General features: G+C 45.6%; 1 protein-coding gene across 1 annotated transcript in view; it reads left to right on the plus strand.

The window, feature by feature from the left end:
- Nucleotides 1-461: 461 nt before the first annotated feature.
- pik3r3b (phosphoinositide-3-kinase, regulatory subunit 3b (gamma)) overlaps nucleotides 462-24740 on the plus strand; it is a gene marked incomplete at both ends in the record, with an annotated part of 183584 nt that continues 159305 nt past the window's right edge. The window contains one exon of the mRNA XM_083969579.1: nucleotides 462-819. Coding sequence (XP_083825705.1) covers nucleotides 462-819 — 358 coding nt within the window. The remainder of the gene's footprint in view (nucleotides 820-24740) is intronic.

Raw genomic sequence — 24740 nt, forward strand, 5'->3', positions numbered from 1 at the left:
GCAGTGGATTTGGATTTCCTCAGGTGTGTGATTGTACGTGTGTGAGTGTGTGTATGCATGCATGTGTGTGTGTGAAGGCTTCCTCATTAAAATAGAAGAAGCTGCAGAAGCTTTGGGGGGCTTCGTGTTGGAGGTCAAACCGCCGGCTTCAGGGTCACACTGTGGATTTATTTTTTACGACAACGTTCAACGACGTTAATAAACCCAAAAACCTGCAGCAGCAGAGACCGGCAGCAGCTGTGGACGTCCTGAGTCTGTGGGAGCTGCCGCCGGTCCCACGGAGTCGGGTTCCACCTCAGGGATCGGATCTTTATCATCAGCAGACTCAGCAGAAAGCTCAGGTGGACTCGCCGGTTTTCCAGGTTTATCTCAGGGATTTTTGAACCGACAGCGTTTTCCATTTGGGTGAAGTTTATCTCAGTTTTCCTGGATCGGATCGGATCGGATCGGATCGGATCATCATGGCCACCGACAGCTTCCAGTACCGCGCGCTCTTCGAGTACAAGCGGGAGCGCGGCGACGACATCAGCCTGCAGCCGGGCGACCTGCTGGTCGTCCCCAAGGCCTCGCTGGCGGCGGCGGCGGCGGCGGCCGGGCTGGAGCTCCGGGACGGGGACGAGCGCAGCCCCAAAGGCTGGCTGCACGGGACCAACCAGCGCTCCAAGGACACGGGGGACTTCCCCGGGACCTTTGTGGAGTACGTCGGACCGCTGAGAGTCGGACCTCCTCCCGCCGCCGCGGCCAAGACCTGGACCAGGCCGGTCCCGCCGACCCCGGGGGGGCAACAGGCCGCCGCCATCGGCCCTCAGACTCCTGGAGGTGAGTCAGAACCGGCTGGTTGGGTTCTTCAGCTGGGTTGAACCGGGTGTCTGGTGTTGTTTGTACAAGACTTCAGACTTTTATTGTCCCTTTAGGGAAATTCTTTTTCACCAGACAGAGCAAACACATAAAACACACAGATTACAACACATTAAAGCAGAAGTAAGCAGAATGTTTGTGTCAATATAAGTCTTAAATAGTTATATCTTCCGACAGCAATCACTTCTATTGACCCCTTGCAGCTACGTCACAATTAGAACGTACGCGAGAGGCGACGCCATGACGGACGGCAGAAAGTGCTCAGTGATAATGTACTGTGTATGGGTGCCGTCCAACAATGTGGCTCGATCACTTCACACTACAACCTCACAGCATTATCACTTATTTTAAATAGAATACCTACACACCCGTTGCAATATTCTGTTTGTTTTTTTGTTATTCACCGTAGAATATCTCAGTTTTCTGTGGTTTTTCCACTGCTAAGGAGCTAACGTCAGTCAGTGCCACACTCCCCATACAGCAGCTGCTGCTGTCTTTGCTGCTGCTAACTACAGTTAACGGACCTGGAAAGTAAAACCTGGTCCGACCCGTGGGTGTTGAAGACCTGACCCGACATCTGTATAATTAGTGGTCATTCTCTGATTGAACCCGGCTGAAAAATAAAAGAAAACAGGAAGCCGTCTTCGTTGTAATCGCCGCGATCCGTCCGCCGGCGGCAACTACGTTGTGACGGTGCTATGTTTAATACGAGCGTTAGCTGTTGTTAGCCACAGCATGTAGCTCAGCTAGTTAGCTTCAACTGTGTTTACATCGACTATACACTATAGATAACTTATAATGGCATCGATAACGTCCTCGCACTGGTCCTGTTGCTCCTGTAACCCCGCTGCCAGTGGCCAGCCCCCGGTTCTTAGCTCTAAACCAGCAAGGAGTTGGTGCTTCAGACCAGTTTTAAGAACCAATAACAGGTTTTTAAGCGGTGGAAAAGCAAAGAACCGGTGCTAGTCAGGCTCTGGCTCCGAACCAGCACTGGAACCAGCTCAGTGGAAAAGGAGGGGAAACCCTACAACCACGGTATGTCACAAAACTATAACGCGCCCATTCAATTACATTGACGTTCACTGTTCTTTTGCCGTCCATCATGGCGTCCGCAGCTACCGCGAGTGGAACGTGACGTCACGTGCAAGGGGTCAATAGAGTGTTTGGTCTGAAACACGGGTCTGTCAGTCACTCTGCTCTGCTGTAATCCGAGGAGAAAACTTTCCTTGTATCCTACAACCTTTATCCAATGAGGAGAGAGAACGGCATAAAGGGGCGGTCCTCTCTGTGTGTGCAGCCAAGGGATGCGCCTGAATGTGGTGACGTAGGGACGAGGGCGGGGACTGCTAACTCCATCTGCTGACAGGAAGTTAGACAAAACCACCGGATCACTTACTTCTGCTTTAAAAGAGAATTCCGGTCATTTTTGACGCCTAAATCGTTGTCCTGATGGTCACCCAGTGAAAAAATAAACGGTCGGAGACATTTTTGACATTACCACTGCACTGCTCCACCGTTTATTTTAGTAAAGAAATCATCCCAACAAGGAAAAAGTGTTAGTTTCTGTGGCGGGGAGAGCAAGCGCTCTGTGATGGGATAGTAATGTCTCTCCAGGATGTTTCAGAGTTCGGCTATCTGAGGTGAGTGGCTACATTAAGGAAGGATGGAGGAGGGGAACAGGACAACAGGAGGGTTAAAACTGTCTGTTATTTCCACTGCATCTCTGTTGATGAGGATGGGGGCGGCTGACTACCAGTTCTTTAGTTTTAGTGACGTTGAGATGGAGATAGTTGTCCTTTCCCCACTAAATGGTGTTGTGATGGTCCTGAACAGAGTTATTGTCTGTAAGCAGAGCAAAGATGGCCGTGTCTTCTGAGTATCTGAGGATGTGTTGCTGGGTGATGGGCTGGTGCAGAGGGATGGACAGAAACGAAACGTCCAACTTGTTTTTATTTGGTTCTGTCTCATTGAATCAATCAGATTGTTAAGCTGACGATGCACAAACTGCTGTATGTGTGTGTGTGTGTGTGTGTGTGTGTGTGTGTGTGTGTGTGTTATAGTGGTTTGTCTCGTCAGGCTGTGTTGGTGCCTTGGGGGTCGTTTCACCACGTGTGCGACATGAACGCTGCAGTCTGTCACTTATTTAGATTTATGTACATGTTACTAAAAACCCTCCGTTTGGGAGCGTGAAGCTGAAGCTCCATGAAACCTCAGAGTTCTGGTTCCACCAGTGTCTCTTTGTTCATGTGTCAGTGCTGAAGTCATTTGTACCAAAACTCAGTTTGTTGCCTGATTGGTGGGTCCAGGAGTTTCGTACATCACTTCCTGTCACTTTGCAACAGCGATTTTTGGGCCCCGAGGTCTTGATCGATGTCGATTAGTTGGGTTTAGGGCTGATACTGGCAGAAGGTATCAATACATGACATCAGGGAAGGGTTTGATCTATGGGGCCTTCATGGAGTTGGTGCAGTCTGGTCCAAAAAAATCGAATACAAAACCAAAACAAACTAAGTCCGTGGTCCGACCCGAGTTATTTATTCTCTATGTTTTCAACCACATTTATTTAGAAGAAGTTGAATCGGTGCTGATTAAACTCTTTCCTTCTATTCTTACTCTTAAATCTGAACTCTCCAGGTGTGGTGTCTCCTCCTCTGTGTCTCTAACCCTCCTCTCCTCCATGTGCATCTGTTTCCAACAACGAAACCGGTGAGAAATCAATCCATGGAGCGGTGGATAAGGTTATTTATCATATACGACAGTGGTTCTCAAACCTTTTTACATCAAGGACCCTAAATTGACACAAATTAGACCACGGACCCCCATTGGACAACATTTGGAAGCAAACACTAGAAATACAAAAATATATTTGTTGTGAGACTGAAGAGCTTTACTTTCTTAGTCAATGTACGTTTAGATTAGGGCCAGTGGCATGCAGAGACTCTGATCTTACAAGGTTGGTTTTCAGCCAAGAGACGGAACTAGTTACTAGTCATTGATTTAACCAGAACTAGGACTCTGGAGCTTCTTCTTAAGGTAAAAAACCTGCAGAGTTCCTCTTTAAACAGTAACAACAGAACCACCGGAGAGGATTTTCATTAGGGATGTCCCGATTCAATCACGTGATCGGAAATCGGGGTCGATCACGTGGTTTCAGACTTGATCGGAATCAGGGGAGAGAGGCTGGTGACTGAGAAAGGCATCATAAGCTATTTTATTTTTGACCAAATGATCTTGTTGTGGACTTATGGATAACAGAATTAATATGATACTGTGCTAATATCATACAGTGGGAGTTTGATATCATGACATGTCTTACAATATTATATTATTGAGGTAGAGTATTATTGTGAGATTGTGATATTGTTACATCCCTAGTAGAGCACAAAGAACAGAAAAATAGTGATTGATCTACATTAAAAACTTTATTGTATTGCATTGCCAAAGTATCGTATCGGGACTCGGTATCGGCAGATAGCTACTCAAAATCAAATGACTCGGACTCGGACTCGGAGGCAGAAAAATTTGATCCCTAATTTTCATCTTTGCTGAGCAGAAGATGTTCTAAATTAAATAAAAGCCTGTCCCATATCTCTACAGTAATATAAGCCGGGTCAGTTCGGCGGGTGACTGTTGGAGAATTTATGATCCTTGTATTTGTGTTGTTTATGTTCCTGAGTGTTGATGGTGAAGCTTGGTCCTGCGACCCTTCGTGCTGCAGCGTTGACCTGTGGGAGCAGCAGATCGATTGATGGATGGATGCATGGACGCCTGTGTTTCTTATGGATTCTGCAGCTCTCACAAACACTCCTTTTCAGACGATCGGTTGAGTGATTCAGCAGCTCTTGACCGAGCCGGTGCTTCCTCCTCCTCCTGAGTGTGTGAACGTGGTGGTAGGCTACAGTACAGAGTGCAGATGGATGGATGGGTTTGTTTGATGATTTATTTACGAACAGACGGTAACGAGGACGAGGAGGAAAGGGCTCGAGCTCCAAATGTAAAAAAAAAAGGCGCTGCTGCCCCACTTCCAGAGCTATTCTGAAGGCTGCAGACTTTGATGAGGCCGTTTACAGGCCCGGGTGGTTGGTTCTGCTTCAGCTCTCTGCTCTCAGCTCTGTTTATGGCTCTTCATTTCCTAAATAGGTCAGACGATGCAGAGCAGCGTTCTCCCCTCTCCTTCCTCCGCTGCCTCAGTCTCCGCTCTCACTCTCTCTTTCTCTCTAATTGTCTGGCCGCACGTCGTCTCTTTTATTGGGAGTGGGTTCTGGTATAAATAACGTCCACGCTGCTCCGAGCTCGGCTCAATATCCGTCTCATTTCCATCTGTCCCCGCAGCTCGCTGGGCTCAGGCTCTTAGCTCTATTATTATGTGTGTTGGCCGAGCCACTCGTCCCCTCAGCCATCCATCCATCCATCCGTCAGTCCATCAGTCCATCCATCCATCCATCCATCCATCCATCCATCCATCCATCCATCCATCCATCATCCCACATAACAGCAGTGCAAGGTTGGATCTGTCCTCAATTGATTGGCTAATGATACGCTACATTCCTGCGCTCATAAGTCACTGGTAACAGGGAGGTGGAGGGGAGCTAACTGTACCAACTAAGCTAACTGCCAACTGAGCAAACTGTGGCACTAAGCTAACTGCCAACTGTGCTAACTGTGGAAACTAAGCTAACTGAACTAACTGTGGTAACTGAGCGAACTGTGGCAACTAAGCTAACTGCCAACTGTGCTAACTGTGGCAACTAAGCTAACTGAACTAACTGTGGTAACTGAGCTAACTGTGGCAACTAAGCTAACTGCCAACTGTGCTAACTGTGGCAACTAAGCTAACTGAACTAACTGTGGTAACTGAGCTAACTGTGGCAACTAAGCTAACTGCCAACTGTGCTAACTGTGGTAACTGAGCTAACTGTGGCAACTAACTAAGCTAACTGTGCTAACTGAGCTAATTGTGGTAACTGAGCTAACTGAGCTAACTGTGGTTGTCTGAGCTGGAGGAAGTTGCGATTAGCCTCTCATTGGCCGGAACAAGCCACCTGGCAGAAGTCCCTCTGAGAAAGGAAACATCAACAGGAACCACGGATATTTCGATATGACTGTAAAGATATTCAAAGCGCATGTTTACGCCATTTGCTGTCCAAGAAGGACATTCATGCCTGTTTGCTATCAGCAACAGCAAAAGTTTTATCTATCAAGCTTGGCCCATCGTCTGCAGTGAGCTGGCGAGGCTAACGCCGACCTTTCTTCTCTGGAGAAAGGTCTGGTGAACGGGACTAACTGTGCTAACTGAGCTAAATGAGCTAATGATGCTAACTGAGCTAATGATGCTAACTGTGCTAACAGAGCTAACCATGCTAACTGTGGCAACTGAGTAGGGTTGCCAACCGTCCCGGATTGAGCGCCCTCCAATCACAGCCCTCCCTTTGCATGCGTGACGTGATGTGCAAGCCTATATTTTGTTGGCGCATGCAGAAGCGCCAACTCCTCAAAAAAAAAAGAAAGAGCAGCAGAGACAGAGAGACAGAACTCAGGTGAGCCCAGAGCAACAGAGACAGACAAGGAGGGACAAACAGACAAAGATGTACACACTACATAGCCTACTTGACTGGCGCTTTGCACAGAATACTCCGGTATTTTGTTGCGACTCTGACGTAATTCCCGAGAGGCTGCCTCTGTATGTATACAGTGGCAGCAGACGTCGGAGCAGCGTTGCCTCTGCTCACAAAATGCCGAAGCGCAAGTGTAGCTTTACCAGGGTCAGACTGGACATCTGTGTGTTCTGGAGAAGAACGGCCGGTAGCCCAGGACAGCCGGCGGCTGTCTCGTAGTCACTGTTTTCCTTTTCTTTTCTTTTTTTCTAAATACCCGACAGCCGTGTCTGTGATCAGGGCCGGCCCAAGCCTCCATGGGGCCCTAAGCTAATAGCCTCTATTATTGCCAGTAATACTGATTATTGATCATTTACACACCTAGCTACTACAAACTAATTAAATTTTTTCTAATCTGTCGTTACGGATCATCATCGAATGTTTTTAGCCATCTATGGTGTTTAATCTGAAATTATATCAAATTCAGCCAAAAGTGCAGCCTGGGGTTATTCGAAGTGATGTAGGCCTAGTACAAAATGTCATATGTGCCTACTAAAAGTAACAAAATAAACCAATAGCCAATGCATTTGCTGTAAACATGTCATCATTTGTTTTGGGTTTTAACCCCCCCCCCCAGGTCGACTGTCCTCTTTTTTGGAAATCAAAATATGGTCACTTGAGCAGCTCAGTTTCCTCTCTGTGGCCAGGTGATATAATCAGGTGTGATACCGTCTCTTTCTATCGGGGCTTTTTGCACTAATCGTTGTGTAACGCCGTCTGACACTGTGCGGTTGTGAACCCCCCCCAGAGGAGCGCTGCTGTTTGTCGGCTCCGTGCTCCGTTAATTATGACGGGAAGCTAATGAATCCCTGATGCGAGGATAAAGGCGTGGAGGTTCATGATCACACACACACACACACACACACACACACACACACACACACACACACACACACACACACACACACACACACACACACACACACACACACACACACACCGGGCCTTTTATCCGTCTCATGTAAACCAGGGAGGTAATTAGGTGAGAACCAGAGGACGAGACGCCGTCGCTGGGGCGGCATGGTGGCACAGTGGGCAGCACTGGATCTGGATCGGGGTTTGATTCCCGGGCCCTGGGGCCTTTCTGTGCAGATGGACACTGTCTAATTAAAGCTGGAAGTTAATTAACTCAGAGAGTAGACTTCTACAGTACGGTGGCCCTGAAGGCTCAAACCTGAACGTCCAGTCCTAACCTCTCTCTCTCTGAAGATAAAGGCTGTTTTTGAAACTGCATATTACTGCCTACTACATACTGCATTAGTAGGCTATGTACTGTATACTGCTGACTGAATGTGGGATTCAGTATGCTACGTTCACACTGCAGTATACAATACTATACAAGTTTCCCAGAATGCACTTCGCGGCAACCAGCAGTGGTAGCTGTAAAACAGGTGAAAAGCTGTTTTATTTCCCGCTCTATAGCGCTGTTATTATGTAACTTTATTAAGTTTTAAATAATATTTTTTCATGCGAGAAAGTAACTGTTAAGATCCCAAATATACGGCCAGTTTATCCAAATGACGGCTGTTTAGAAGTTTGCTCCGATGTTTTTCGGAGAAGTGAAGCTCCGTAACGACCGCGACATCACAGAGGCAGCAGCCGGTCTGCAGAGCTGCTCGGCCGGCCAACCTCCATCATCATCCTGGGGGGAGAAAACGATCACTAATTAACTTTTTAGAGGTTTACCACCGGCTGGTTAAATTATTTTTAGGAGATAAATGTTGGTCTCAGTGATGAAATCTAACAATTGTGGCAGTCGCATTAGTTAGTTTGAATGAAAAGTGAAGCTTCCTGTGTGTATTGGACAGAAGAGCAGCGCTTAATGCAGACTGATGTGTTTATTGTAAAACATTTATTTATTTTTGTAAATGTGGTTATTTCTGTACATACAGAGCCCCGAGGCAGCGCTGCTCTTCTGTCCAATACACACAGGAAGCTTCACTTTACATTCAAACAAACTAATGCGACTGCCACAATTGTTACATTTCATCAATGAGACCAACATTTATCTCGGTAAACCTAAAGTTAATTAGCGATCGTTTTCTGTATGTGTATTAGACAGAAGAGCAGTGCTGCCTCGGGGCTCTGGAGCCTACCACCACATTTACATCAATAAATAAATGTTTTACAATGAACCGATCAGTCTGCATTAAGTTTTATTTTATTAAGTTATATAACATGGTTACGGTCTACGGCAAATATATTTCAGTACTCTAAACCGTCTTTGGTTACGGTTAGACGCAATGTAGACTGGTCAGATACTGAACTGGAGATATTTTCCGAATCAGTACAACATCCGGGAATTTTTCGCATACTGCAGATTTTGCTTTTGTTTGCATACTGCATACTGCATTTTGGCCAAATCAGTACGTACTAGCAGTATAGTATGAGGTTTTGAATGCAGCCAAAGTGTCTATAGTGTGTGTGTGTGTGTGTGTGTGTGTTGTTGCGTAGACAAACTGGAGCCGTGAACTCAACTGATGTTCATGATGTGGATGTGAATATGAATCACAGAGGAGGCCAGAGAGCAGCTCATTACCTGCTGACACACACACACACACACACACACACACACACACACACACACACTCTGACATATCAAACACAGGCGAGTCGATAGCAATCAGAGTTTTTAATTGAGCGTCTCCTCGTCTTCAGAGCTGCGCCGTTGGAGAGCGAGGCGGCGGGCGGGCGGGCGATCGATGTGATCGAGAGGGTGATGAAACGACCGGGAGATCAAACACAATCTGTGTGTGTAGAAATACGGAGAGGAACAGCATGAAACACACACACACACAGACATACACAGCAGTAATTGGGATCCTGACAGAGCAGCTGTGTGGAAATGTGTGTGTGTTCACTGAGGTGTTTGTGTGTATTTGTGTGTGTGTGTGTGTATTTGTGTGTGTGTGTGTGTGTGTGTGTGTGTGTGTGTGTGACGGGCTGTGATGAGCTCTGCGGTGAGTTCAGGTGGATCGATGAGCGCAGCCTCAGCACCACGAGCTAACTGAGCTAAACGGCCTCATTTGTAGATTTATGTTGAGCTCCGACAACGGCTCTTTGTTTACACTGTGTGTGTGTGTGTGTGTGTGTGTGTGTGTGTGTGTGTGTGTGTGTGTGTGTGTGTGTGTGTGTGTGTATAAATGCTGATGGAGTTGAACTGAGTCCCTGGGGAATAAAACATCTTGAGAAATGTAACTGTTAGACTCCATTTGGATGTTTCTTTGGAGCAAAGTGGATGAAATTAACTATTTATATATAAATGTGATATTAACATGCATAGAACAACGTCATAATTAACGTAATAATGTCATAATTAAAATATATTTAATAATGTTATATTAACAAATATACTCTATAATAATGTAATGATTAACAGTTTATTCTTGAATGTTTGAAATGTAGAAATGAAACCAACTAAATTAAAGTTTATTAGAAAACAACTGTCACATAATCAGAAAATGAAATGAAAATGTAAATGAAAACTAAACAGTGTGAAGCAGCAAAATAGATAATGGATAGACTCTATAAAACCTCATGGATAATGGTTATAATCAACAGATATGTTATAATTAACAGATATATAATAATGTTATTCATAACAGTTTAATGTTTGAAATGAAGAAATGAAACAAACAGAATTAAACTGTCACACAATCAAATAGAAACAGAACCAAAACAAATGGTGAAAATGTAAATGAAAACTAAACGGTGTGAAGCAGCTCAATAGATAATCAATAGGCAGCACACACACACACACACTCACACTCACACACACTGAACTCCTTGAACTCGTGTCCTGTTGCCGTCGGTTTCTGTTGTGACACTCGTTGGATAAACAAACACATTTAGAACGACCTCATGAACTCATGTGTGTGATGTCAGAGCGGCGTTCGATTCCCATCGTTCCTCTCAGAGTTGATGATGAAATGGTTTTAACAACAGAGACGCAGCGTTGAAACCTGGTTCAACCGACATATAACTACTGAACTGAGACCATTGTACTTTGTATCTTGTAGGTAAATTCATGCAAAACCACTGATGCGTGTTGCCTTCAGGGACAGTTTTTCATCATCAGTCTCTGCATTTCCCTCTAAAACAACTCTGTGTGGTAACGTTGTGTTATTATCTCATAGCGTGGTGAATGTGCAGCTCACAACTTGTCCACCAGAGCGTTGTGGAGTTGTTGGATTGTGTATTTGATGAGTTTGATGAGGAAAACCAAAGAAATCCCATAATGAGCCTCTGTAGCGTAGCTCTGAGCAGCTCACGGCTCTGCTCCGCCGTTCTAAAAATAGCTTGCACCGACAATTAAAGGTAACGAACCTACTGCTATGACTATAGGGATTATGGCAATGGGCCAGTTTGACAAAATGTTGAACTATCCCTTTCATGTTAAACTTGAGGTAAATTATATTCGATAACACCTGAGAGGTTTTGAGACAGAAGTTGGCTTTTATTTTGTAGGAACCAGGTCTTATAAGTCACATCCTGTCGTATCTGTTCCTTTGTCTTTGTGTTGTTCATCTGCAGCGTCTGTAATCTGCAGTGTTGTTGTTGTTGTTGTTAGTGGAGGAGGTTCAGATTTATCGTTGCTGCTCTGAAAGTCAATTACTGAGGTCACGCCACCACACGCTGCTCGGGTTGAACTGATGAACAGAGCAAAGAGAGAGAGAGAGACAGAGAGAGAGGAGGAGGTGATGAATAAAACAGGAGCAGAGGATCCTGGGAGACGGCTGTGACCCACCTGGACCGGGCTGCTAGACTCCAGCGAGGAGGAGGAGGAGGTGGAGCAGGGGGAGGGGGAGCTCAGAGCAGAAGGAGTCTACCAGTACCAGAACCAGAACTAGGAATTGGAAACACCCCTTCAACAATAGCGATGGCCTTATAAAGCTAATGGAGATCTAAATAAATGAAATGAAATCACATCCGTCATCAGTCGTCTCTGCTGGCTTTCACATAAGCAGACGTGACCAGCTTTTGCCACAAATCCTGTATTCAACACCATGTTAACTTAATGTAAATGTGGTGATTTCTGTATGTAGGCTCCAGAGCCCCGAGGCAGCGCTGCTCCTCTGTCCAAAACACACATGAACCTTCACTTTTAAAGTAACATTGCGGAGTTTTTCGGCCTTAAAATAATGTTTCCAGACTCATTGCAATGGTAGAAAAATGGTTAACAGGATGAATGGTGCTGCTGCTGCAGCCTGAGCCGGGTCGCATCGGCTGAAACTGCACTATGTAACTTCCCTGCACGGGTACGAAACACCGCGTGTGTGTGTGTGTGTGTGTGTGTGTGTGTGCCAGTTGGGATTATCTGGTGCCAACTGAAGAGCTTTGATGTGAGTTTTTTGAAGGTTAGGGTTGTTTTGTGTCACCTGTTTGCAACATGACGTGATGCGTTCAAGGTCTGTGGGAGAATAGAGAGAGAGATGATTATAGATGTTTAATTAATGCAGCAGCTCAGAGATCAGACATGTTACAGTCCACTCCTCTCTCACCTCCTCCCCTCCTCTCTCTCTTCTCTTCCTCTCCTCCTCTCCTCTACTCTCTCCTCTCTTTCTTCTCTTCCTCTCTCTCCTCCCCTCAGTTTTTTTCCTATGAACTTAATTCAGTGTAAAGCTGAACTGTCCCTGAACTCACCACGCCATCACCAACACTCACTTGGCTCAGTTTAATACGCCCCCCCCCCCCCCCTCCTCCTCCTCCTCCCTCATCACTCTCTTTCTTGTTGTCTCAATGTCACCCCCCCCCCCCCCTCCTCCGGCCTCCTGCTGCTTTAATCCTGTTTAGATTAATATTGGATGACTTTCCCGCTCTTTTTTCACACTCGGCCATCTGTGTGTGTGTGTGTGTGTGTGTGTGTGTGTGTGTGTGTGTGTGTGTAATTCAGAGGAAATAACCTCCATCGTTATGTCAGAGTCAGAGTTCCCATGATCCTTTGCCTGTGATGTCACTGTCCGTCCCTGAGTGACAGACGGAGCAGGTCAACCTCTGTTATTGATTATGTATTTATTGATAGTTCATAGATTATCAACTGTAAATTCATCTAATATAGAAGTTTATAATCTTCTTCTGTAACATTGACAGTTACAGTTTCATTTTGGGGGTTAGTTTTAGTTGTTTTATTGTTTTATATTTTGACGTCTGATCTTCACGTCTTCACACGTCACACTCCCAGTCTCTGGTTTCCCATCATGCAGTGCGGTTCGTCTCCTCCTGGTCTATTATCTCAGTGTGTCAGTCACATCCTCTCCAGAGTTAAACTCCTCCACCTCTTCAACTTCCTTCACCTCCTGCTCCACCTCCTCCTCCTCTTCTTCCTCTTCATCCCCTCCTCTTCTTCCTCCTCCTCTTTCTCTTCCTGCTTTTCTTCCTCCTCTCCTTCCTCATCTTCATCCCCTCCTCCCCTTCTTCCTCCTCCTCTTCCTCTTCCACTTACTCCTCCTCCTCTTCCTTTTTTCTCCCCCTTCTCACCCTGCTTTTCCTTCTTTTCTTCCTCCTTCTCTTCCTCTTCATCCTCTCCTCCTCTTCTTCCTCCTCCTCTTCCTCTTCCACTTACTCCTCCTCTTCCTTTTTTCTCCTCCTTTTCACCCTCCTCTTCCTCCTCCTCTTCCTTCTTTCCTTCCTCCTACTCTTCCTCCTCCTCTCCTTCCTCCTCTTCATTCCCTCTTTTCTCCTCCTTCTCACCCTCCTCTTCCTCCTCCTCTTTATCTTCCACTTCCTCTTCTTCCTCCTCTTCCTCCTCTGTTTCACACCTCCATCTCTCTCTGTAGTTCAGTGTCATCTGACCTCATTTCTCAAGTCTCTGTCTGACTTTCCCCTCACTCTTCTCTCGTCTCTCACTCTGCTCCCCCCCCCCCCCCACACACACACACACAAAACTTACCCGAACCTCTGTTTTCTGTGTGTATGCACGTGTGTGTGTGTGTGTGTGTGTGTGTGTGTGTGTGTGTATATGTGTGTGTGTGTGTGTGTGTCACCCTGGATTATCCGACCCATGTGTCTTCCACGTCCTGCATCGCCCGCTGCGTCCATTAGAGATTCAATTATACACCGTTACACACACACACACACACACACACACACACACACACACACACACACACACACACACACACACACACACACACTGACACACACTCCTCCCCCCCCCCCCCCCCTCATTTAATAAAACACCACTTCACTTCACCGTTCGCTCTAAAACAATCTCTTCCTCATTCATCTTCTCCTCCGTCATCTCTCTCTCTCTCTCTCTCTGGATCATTCTGTTGTACATCCTGCGTTCACTCATTTATTCTTCTCATTCATCATTTCATTACTTGGTATTTAACCCCCCCCCCCCCCCCCTCCCCACCACCCCCCTCCTCCTCCTCCTCCTCCTCTTCATCCTCTGCTGCTTCTTTTGTTCACAGTTTCTTTCTCTCTCTGAGGATCCAGTCGGAGGAAAACGATCCGTTTAAAAGAAAATCTGAATTAAAACTCACTTCTTCATCCTCACTTCATCTCGTTGTCATGGCATTCGCTGCATCTTCATCCTCCTCCTCCTCTTCCTCTCTCCTCCTTCTCCTCTTCCTCCTCTCCTCCTCCTCTCTTCCTCCTCCTCTTCCTCTCTCCTCCACTTCCTCCTCCTCTTCTTCCTCCTCCCTCCTCTTCTTCCTCTTCCTCCTCTTCCTCCTCTCCTCCTCCTCTTCCTCTCTCCTCCTCCCTCCTCTTCCTCTCTCCTCCTCCTCCTCCCTCCTCTTCCTCCTCCTCTTCCTCTCTCCTCCTCCTCCCTCCTCTTCCTCTCTCCTCCTCCTCCTCCTCCTCCTCCTCCTCCTCTTCCTCCTCCTCTTCCTCTCTCCTCCTCCTCTTCCTCTTCCTCTCTCCTCCTCCTCCCTCCTCTTCCTCTCTCCTCCTCCTCCCTCCTCTTCCTCTTCCTCTCTCCTCCTCCTCCTCCTCCTCCTCTTCTTCCTCCTCCCTCATCTTCCTCCTCCTCCTCCTCCTCTTCCTCTCTCCTCTTCCTCCTCCTCCTCTCTCCTCCTCCTCCTCCTCTTCCCTCCTACCTTCATCAGTCCAGAGGGAGAGGACACACACACACGCACGCACGCACGCACGCACACACATGTGATCCTGATGGATCAGGTTGGAAACCTGTCAACCTGCAGCTCAGAGGGGAAGAGGAGGAGGAGGAGGAGGAGGAGGAGGGGAGCAGCCTCAGTGACAGCAACGTTAAATCTCTGCAAATCCTGAGCTGATTTTCTCTGAGAGGAGAGAGAGAGAGTGAGACAAAGGAACGGAGGAAGGATGGAGAGACAGAGGAGAGGAGAAGGAGGAGGAGGAGGAGGAGGGGAGAGCAGCTCATCACACAGAGCCAATCACATCAATTACTACAGAGGTGGAGGAGGGAGGGGGGGAGGGAGAGACGGAGTTTCTGCTTAGAGCGAATCTGAGAGAGAAAGAGACGAGTGATAAAGAGGAAAAGTGTCAGAGCCTGGAGAGGAGGAGGAGGAGAGGAGGAAAGGAGGAGGAGGGGAGAAGGAGGAAGAGAGGAGGAGGAGGAGGAGGAGGAGGAGGAGGAGGAGGAAGAGGAAAGAGGAGGAAGAGAAGAGGAGGAAATGAGGAGGAAGAGAGGATGAAGAGGAGGAGGAGGAAAGAGATTAGGAGAAAGAGGAAGAGAGGAGGAGGAGGAGGAGGAAAGAGGAGGAAGAGAGGATGAAGAGGAGGATAAAAGGGGGAGGAGGAAGACTGGGAAGAGAGGAGGAAGAGAGGAGGAGGAGGAGGAAGAGAGGATGAAGAGGAGGAAGAAGAGGGGAGGAGGAGGAGGAGTGAAGGAGGAAGACTAGGAAGAGAAGAGGAGGAAAGGAGGAGGAAGAGAGGATGAAGAGGAGGAGGAGGGGACGAGAAGGAGGGGGGCAGAGGAAGAGAGAGGGAGGAGGAGGAGGAAGACTAGGAAGAGAAGAGGAGTAGTAGAGGAGGAAGGGTTGAGGAAGAGTTTTCAAACTCTGAATTTTAAAACTCTCTCTCTCTTCCTGCAGCTCCACAGGAGTTATGTAACCGGCTCCTGTCCTCCCTTCATCCCCACACACACACACACACACTCACACACACACACACACACACACACACACACACACACACACACACACACACACACACACACACACACACACACACACACACACACACACACACACACACACACACACACACACACACACACAGCTGCAGCAGAGGCTCCCCCCCCAAAAAAAAAAACTTGGCTGCAGAATAAAAAGATCAAACAGAAACTGTGGCTCGATGCTGCAGCAGAGCTGGAGACAAGAAGGAGAGGGGGTTGTGTGTGTGTGTGTGTGTGTGTGTGTGTGTGTGTGTGTGTGTGTGTGTGTGTGTGTGTGTGTGTGTGTGTGTGTGTGTGTGTGTGTGTGTGATGATCAGGATTGTAGTTTATATTTAGACATGTGGAGAAAAGGAACCTGTGATTTTGTGACATTGATCCATTTGAAAAAGAGATGCTTTTATTTTGAAATTCCCCTGACAGCTGAGTGATGATGTCACCGCTGCAGATTTACACTGATGTAGAGTTTTACATTTCAATGTCTCGTTGAGCTCAGAGATAAAACTTTTTTTTTTTAATTTTTAAAAATGTATTTTCTTTAATGATGTAACAGGAAGTGATGTTACTGTAAGTCGTATTGATCATTGATTCCTGAATCATTGAACTGAGATGATGAAGAAAGTTCAGATTTAAATCCAACTCAGCCTGTTAGTCCTTAGTACACTCCTCCTCTTCCTCCTCCTCCTCCTCCTTTCTTCTTCCTCCTCTTCCTTTTCCCACCTCCTCTCCTCCTCCTCCTTTTCTTCTCTCCACCGCTTCCTCCTCCTCTTCCTTATTCTCCTCCTCCTTCTCTTTCTTTCCCCCCTCTCCTACTCTTCTTCCTCCTCCTTCACCCTTCCTCCTCATCTTCTTCCTCCTCCTCCTTATCCCCCCTCCTCTCCTCCTCCTTTTCTTCTCTCCACCGCTTCCTCCTCCTCTTCCTTATTCTCCTCCTCCTTCTCTTTCTTTCCCCCTTCTCCTACTCTTCTTCCTCCTCCTTCACCCTTCCTCCTCCTCCTCTTCTTCCTCCTCTTCTTCCTTATCCCCCCTCCTCTCCTCCTCCTCCTTTTCTTCTCTCCACTACTTCCTCCTCCTCTTCCTTATTCTCCTCCTCCTCTTCTCCTTCTCTCCCTTTCCTCCTCCTCCAGGACTTGAGTAGTTTTTTTCACCAAGTGCTTTCTTACTCTTACTCAAGTCTTACTACTTTTTACTTTTACTTGAGTAATATTATTGTAAAGTAACTATACTCTTACTTGGCTCCTCTACCGACCTCTGATGTTTTACCATTGAGTAACAACTTTTCTTCCTCTTCCTCTTCCTCTTCCACCTCTGAATGTCGCACTGCAGCATCAGGAGCTTGGTGCATGAAGGCCGACTGTGTGTGTGTGTGTGTGTGTGTGTGTGTGTGTACAATACAAAAACAAAACAAAACAAAACTGCTATCGCTGAAATCAGCTGTTCTGGAAACTAACTGCTCCAAGTTAATTAAAGTCAAGTTTATGTTTGTTTTTTTGAAGATGATTTGTTTTCAAGAAGTTGGAACACACACACACTAGCACACACACACGAACACACACTAACAGACACACACACACACACACACACACACACACGCGGAGCAGAGTTAGCATGTTGCTGCTCTTTAATTGGATCAATGAGTGGATTGATGAATGGAAGCTCTATTTATAAAAGCTGCTGATTCAGGTCCACACGTCCCACAATCCCACACTGCCTATACATGATTAACCATCAGTTTTTGCAGTGCATTGTGGGAACGCGGCCCATCACTTGTCGAACACTCAGTGTAAAGTTACGTCATAAAAACACAAAGACACTCGACAGGATCACGTCCGTCTGCAGAGAAAGTGTAATAATGATAATAATGAAGATAATAATAATAATATAATAATAATAACTAGAAAATTTCCTCTGGGAAATTCTGATTGGAGGTTTATAAACATGTTAACGAGCTCTGGCCTGATGCTCAGAGGTTACCACGGCAACTTGAGGTGGTTGTCAATGACGATAGGGGCCCCCCAGGCTGGGGCAGACAGAAACGTCAAGAAAAAGAGCGATTTTCTGCCTCTGCACTGGTCTCACATTTAGGCTTACTGTGACAAAACGGTAACTCCTATCAGAAAAAAACACAGCTCAACAGTGCTGTAAGGACTTCCTGAAAAATTTGTTGTGATGTTGGTGTTTCTACAGTAAATATTTTGGAGACACTTGCGAGTTTAAAACAGGGGTCCGTTCTGCTTCTCTCAGAAAATCTTTGTATAGAGGGTATGCACATGACGTCACGGTACTCGGAAGTCGCTGTGGAACGTCCACTGAGTGGCAAAAAGACGAGTGGCAGAGCCGCCAAAGTTTAAAAACGAGCAAGTAACGAAGCGATTTTCTCAGAGCCCATACAAGTCTGACATGTCTAGCTTTGCCAGCATGTAAAGCATGCATGACCTAACAGAGCTGCTAAACATCTTGAGGACACGTCTCACTTTGACCGAGTTACGTTCAAGAACCTGTTCTCAATGACGGAAAGTAAATTCACTGGAGCGGTCATTTTTTTCGATCGATCAGCTGTGTTTACAGTTTCAGGTGTCATAGTTATGATGTTTAGACAGATAAATTAGTTCTCTAACACATCCTACAGTTTGACTGGTCAGAGTTTTTCAGAATAAAAGCAGCTCGTGTTTTAGTGTCGGGAGTCACTGTCAGGACGACAGTAACAGCTGTAATCTTGTCCCTCTGCATAATAACAGCAGCCTGTCAGTCACTCTGCAGGTACCGCGGTCACTCTGTGTGTTACAGGAAGTGTCAGTGCAGCAGACGGTTTTGGGGAGCTGGTTGTCGATTCCTTTTGACATCAATTTGTTTTGATATAATATAATATAAGATATTTGATCCAGTTTATGAGTCCACCGCTATCCGCCAGCATGTTGAGGGACGCTTGTTTTGCCACTCAGTCCGATCGAACGGGGCGTTGCCGTGGGCAACGTGACGTAAACGCATACCCTCTATTGGAGTCAATGAGGAGCAGAGACAGACGTGGCCGCACTTAGAGGTTGCCAATTCGAATTCTGTAAGTCTCCCTGATATTTTGAGCACATGGTGAGAGACAGAACAAGTTTGTCTACAAATTTGGAAAGAATCATGTGCGTAGAGTGTAAATTGTGTCCAGGAGGAGTGTGGAAAGAGAAAAAATCAGAAAATTTTTTGGGCTCTCTCTCACTCTAACCGATGATGTCACGCACTCTGACACGAACATTCCGTGCAATACACACCCATTATAATTTCAGCATTTCTCCAAAAATGATCATGGTCATTGATCAGGGATTGATCAAAAACAATATGACCTATCAAAACGTGGAGTAATACACAAATACACAAGACTTGTGTCTTCTGTTTAAAGTTCAAATGAAGTCTCTAGGTGAAAGTATGCCAGAGCAGTAGACGTTTGTAAAACTCCAATGATTGGTCTTTTTCGCTCTTTTTTTTCCCGCCGGTCCCATTGACTTCAATGCAAAATTCATATTCTGTTGAGAAAAGTCATAGCACAGCGATCCTGATTAAACCGCACGTTTTGATGTAAACGAACGCTCAGGTCTGGCCCATGGCAGCAGGATGGACAGATGCTGCCTCCACATCTGGACCAGTTCACATAGCCTGTAGATAGACGATGCAAAGAGTGTCAGTGTGTGTAAACCAGTGAGTTATTAGTGGTTTATCTCAGACAGAGACACCTGTCACACACACACACACACACACACACACACACACACACACACACACACACACACACACACACACACACACACACACACACACACACACACACACACACACACACACACACCTGGAGGATGGAGTGTGAATGTCAGACTCGTGTTAAACATTCGTGGAAAAACGCCTGTGAAATTGTGTCTGAATGTGTGTGTGTGTGTGTGTGTGTGTGTGTGTATTTAATATGTATGTAAATCAGGTGCAGCTCCGGCCGTGGACACACACATTAATCGCAGAGACGTCGCAGCTCTGAGGCGTGTGTGTGTGTGTGTGTGTGTGTGTATGCACTATAACATGATGCCTGTTACTTGTCCTCGTATAAATGACTTTACCTCTTCTTCCTCCTCCTCTTCTTCTTCTCCCTCCTCCACCTCTTCCTCCTCCTCCTCTTCTTCTTCTCCCTCCTCCACCTCTTCCATCCTCTTCTTTCTCATCCTCCTCTTCTTCGTACTCCTCCTCCTCCACCTCTTTCTCCTCCTCTTCTTCCTCCTCCACCTCTTCCTCCTCTTCTTCTTTTTACTCTTTCTTCTCTTCCTCCTCATCCTCTTCTTCCTCATTTTCTTCTTCTTTTTACTCCTTCTTCTCTTCCTCCTCCACCTCCTCCTCCTCCTCCTCTTCTTCTTTTTACTCCGTCTTCTCTTCCTCCTCCTCCTCTTCTTCCTCATTTTCTTCTTCCTCCTTTTTCTCTTCCTACTCCTCTTCTTCTTCCTCATCCTCATCCTCTTCTTCTTCCTCCTCTTCTCCCTCTTCCTCCTCTTCCTCCATCATCTAATCTGACTTTATCACTTGACCTTTGTTCTGGTTTGAATGATTAAACATCAGTTTAATAAATAATTGAATCACTGATCAATAAACTGTGGTGATACATTATATTTTATTGATCACTGAAAACTGTTTGTACTTTACCAGTACTTATATACATACTGTATATATCATGGTGATATATTATGGGATGGCGAAGCTCCTGAGATGTTTGTGTCACATGAAACATTCAGGTTCCAGGGCTGTTTGTGTGTTTATGTGTGTGTGTGTGTTAAAGAGCAGAGAACAAAGAAGCTGCAGCCCAGAGAGAGAGGAGGAGCCTACACACACACACACACACACACACACACACATATATATACTGTACATACATACTGTACACATATATCTGTACATACGAGGAAACATTTGCATCAGCACCATTTTTAAAACACACACATCGTCCACAGAGACTCTGGTGTTTGTTTCTGCCGCCACACACACACACACACACACACACACTTCACTCTACACACATCTACAGAACAAACACACAAACGTTCATGCGTGAACATGATTTATAACCTGGATTCACCATGATAACGAAACAGGAAGTGGAGTCAATATATTATAATTATTATTATTAATGCTAAAATAACTGCATTTTTTTCTGTCAGTTAAGAATTCATTCATAAATTCATAAATGTCAACACACACACACCCTCCCTCTCTTTCTCTTCTTCTCCTGCTCTGTGTCATGTGTCACCTCAGCCTGTGTGTGAACTACAGTTCCCATGATGCTTTGCTTTGGCCCAAATTTAATGGTGCGTTCGTTACAACTCGGAAGTCTAAAAAAAAAAACGAGCTCCGAGTTGTCAGAGATGAATTGAACGGCGTCAAACTCGGAAATTACAGGTCGGAAACTCGGGCATCATTTCAGAGCTCCGACTTTCCGACTTGACGTCTGGACAACATCAAAACATGGCGGCCCTCGTCTTGAACGGTTAGAAAAAAAAAAAAAAAAAAAGTTATTTGTTGAGGTTTTAATGCATATTTTTTGTGTAGCCTATTTTTTGCAGTAGGCTACAGTATATGAAATACATTTATATTAAGCTGTGATTGACTGAAATTGTATTCCTCGTATGTAACTGAAGGGCTATGACGTTATAACGTTATATCTCCTCTTCATTTGCCTCCAAAATAAACATAATTTGCTGCTGCATATATTTTCCGTATCGGTATCAATGTTTTTTCTCTTCCGAGTTCCTGCATGATGTTGGAAGTTGGAAATTCCAACTTCCGAGTACTTTTGAACGCAGTATAAGATCTTGTCTTTGTGCAACATGCAGGCTACTGGTTGATACCTTGGACTAATTAGATGTTCCATACAGTCTTTGCTGTTTCCAGAGTTTGTTGTTTTCCAGTTTCTCCGTCCAGACAACGAGCCAATAGCATCCCTCCAAAATAAAAGCATCGATCACAAATTGATAGCCTACATATCCTCGTTTGTTACGTGCGCCTTTATTTTGAAATTCCCTCGGCTTCCCCTGTCCACACACAGAGCCGGAAAAAAAAGTTGAGTGTTGTTTACTCTGTGGAATAAATAATAATAGATCATGAAGTGATTTTAATACACTCCAGTGTTTGTCTGTGTGTGTGTGTGTGTGTGTGTGTGTGTGTGTGTGTGTGTGTGTGTGTGTGTGTGTCTTGTTGTTGAAGGTCATGGTCGTTGTGTTGAACACAAACATGTTTTCATTCAGAGCGACACACACACAAAAACTCTGACCTCCATCTGCAGCTTCCACCTCTGCAAACACACACACACACACACACACACACACACACACTTACACACACACACACACACACACACACCTCCTTATCTCTCTCCTCTTTTCTCTGAACTTCATCCATTTTTCATGCCTCTCTCTCCTGTCACACGCCGCTCGGCCGCCGTAAATATTTGATGTGTGAGGTCGACACACACACACACACACACACACACACACTGGGTTTGTGTGTTTGTAAGTGTGTGTGTGTGTGTCATTGTGGGTGGTGTGCTGGCGTGGTGGTTTGTGCTCTTGGCCCCAGGTTGAGGTTCAATTCCCGGCCCCCTGGGTGGAGTCTGCTAATGCTAATGCTAATGCTAAAGCCTGATCTGAACTTCCTGCTTCACACTGACCTTTGACCTCCAAGTCTGAGGCTCCGCCCTGTTTTGGGAGTTCTGTCTGTCTCATCTCTCCTCCTCCTCCTCTTCTTCCTCTTCCTCCTCCTCTCATGTGTTTGATGTTGGTCTCAGCAGCTTGTTAGTCTCGTCTCCTCAGGCCTGTTAACCCCTCACTCACTTTAAGACCCCCCCCCCCCCCCCCCCCTCCTCCTGCTGCATGTTTTACATGATGGAGGGATGATCATCTCTCTCTCTCTCTCTCTCTCTCTCTCTCTCTGTGTCACGTGACCTTCAGGTCGGTCTCTCAGAGCGAATAGAAGGACACTTGAGTGTTTAGTGGAAATGTTCCTTTTGAGAGCAGTAAAACTGATCTGGATGCTGCTGCAGAACGACCAACATCTGTCAGGATGCAGATGTGCTGCTGTTAATAACAACTCTGTGTGTGTGTGTGTGTGTGTTGTTTCTCACCAGCTTTATCACGATACGATGTTATAACGATTTGTTTGGAAGACGATACGATGTTTGCCGATATCACAAAGTCTGTCACAATATGATTAAGATTAATTTCAGTTGACAAGCGTTCGATCGATATGATGCGATGTCATAAAACAACCCATAAAATACCAGTTACATTTATATTAACTCACAAAAAACTAAATATGATTTGACCATTTTATATAGTGTAGACGTTAGCGCTGCATGATTTGATAAAAATGTGCGATAGCGATTAGTGGAAAATCTGTACTGTGCACGGACGAAGAGGGACACACACACCGTCCTGACATACAGCGACGCGAGCGAGGAAAAGTGATTAGAATGCGTTATCAGCCTGTCCTGACATGCCGCGAAATTGCTCGCTCTGTCTCTATCTGGACGACATTTTGTGGCGCTGTCCCGCCCCTGAACACTTCTTATTGGTTGAAAAGTTCACGCTGCTTCCTGTTGACGAGCTAGTTAGCAGAGAGAGGAGAATATGAGAGGAATAAAATTAAAAAAACACTCCAAGATGTGAAAAATGGCAACCAGGAAATGTCAGGATGCGGTGACAGACGTAGGACACAGATGTGCCATGTGAATTTCAAAATAAAGGCGTATCTCAAAGATGACGATGTGGATCGATGTATCATTAACACCTCTAACTGTTGTGTTGTCAGTGATGAAGCTGCAGCATGTTTGTGTGTCTTTGTGTTTGTGTGTTTTCTGAGGCTGCAGTGAGTTTGACCCTTCAGAGCCACCGTAGTAGACGCCATTACCATCACATACCAGGACATTTTACTCCTTCTCTTGGTTTGATGATATATACAGTATACTATGTATGTATAGGATAAATGTGCAGAAAGACGGCCGACCTGCTGGGGCAGAGTCATGTTTATTCCCCTAGCAGCAGTGTGTGTGTGTGTGTGTGTGTGTGTGTGTGTGTGTGTGTGTGTGTGTTAGTGTGTGTGTGTGTGTGTGTGCGACAGTGACCTCAGTGAGGCAGACGCTGCCCTCCATCAGGGCCGTGTATGTAGCACAAGACTTCCTGTGGCCCCGGAGTGTGTCAAGTGTCTCTGTGTGTGTTGGTATGTGTGTGTATGTGTGTATGTGTGTATGTGTGTGTATGTGTGTGTGTGTTGGTATGTGTGTGTGTGTGTAGCGAGGGTTCCCGGGGCCCAGAGGTGCTCAGGGTTAATGGATGGAGCCCGGTGCCTCCTGCTGACAGCAGGTTAATAACCAGAGAAACACACAGAGAGCAGCAGCTGGGGAGAGAGACACATCGTTTACTAGGGAGAGAGAGAGAGAGAGAGAGAGAGAGAGAGAGAGGGGGCGACTGTTCACACACTGTCAGTTTTTCCTCCTTGTTGTTCTCACTTCATCACCAGGCAGCACACACACACTTTTTACTACACTCTAATGTGTTTTCCTGCTCTACACTGCAAAAACTCAAAATCTGTCCAAGAATATTTGTCTTATTTCTTGTCAAAATGTCTCATTTCTAGTCAAAACTAATCTCTTTCCACTTAAAATAAGACTCATCACCTAAAAATCAACGTGTTTTTAGATAATTTTCACTTGTTTCAAACTCATTTTTACTTAAAATAAGTAAAAGAATCTGCCAATGTTTGTAATAAGAAAGAAAAACTTGCTCCACTATCAGATTTTTCTACTTATTTCAAGTGAAAATCTGCTTGAAAGAAGTAAAAAGTGTCTAAAAACAAGCTGCTTTTAATGTGATGAGTCTTATTTTTAGTATAATTAGATTAGTTTGACTAGAAATAAGACAAATATTCTTGGTAAGTGTTCACTTTGTTGCCATAACGACTGTTCCCGATGCACGACTTCACAGCATCAAACAAACCATGTGGTCGCTGACCTCACTGATCCGTCCTCTTTTCATCTGCTGTCAGAACTAGGTCAGAATGAATGAGTTTAAAGGGATAGTTCAACATTTAGTCAGATCCTCCTCTCACCAGAATAATCCCTA

The sequence above is a fragment of the Trachurus trachurus genome, assembly GCF_905171665.1.
Source record: "Trachurus trachurus genome assembly, chromosome: 4".
Taxonomy (NCBI): Eukaryota; Metazoa; Chordata; class Actinopteri; order Carangiformes; family Carangidae; genus Trachurus; species Trachurus trachurus.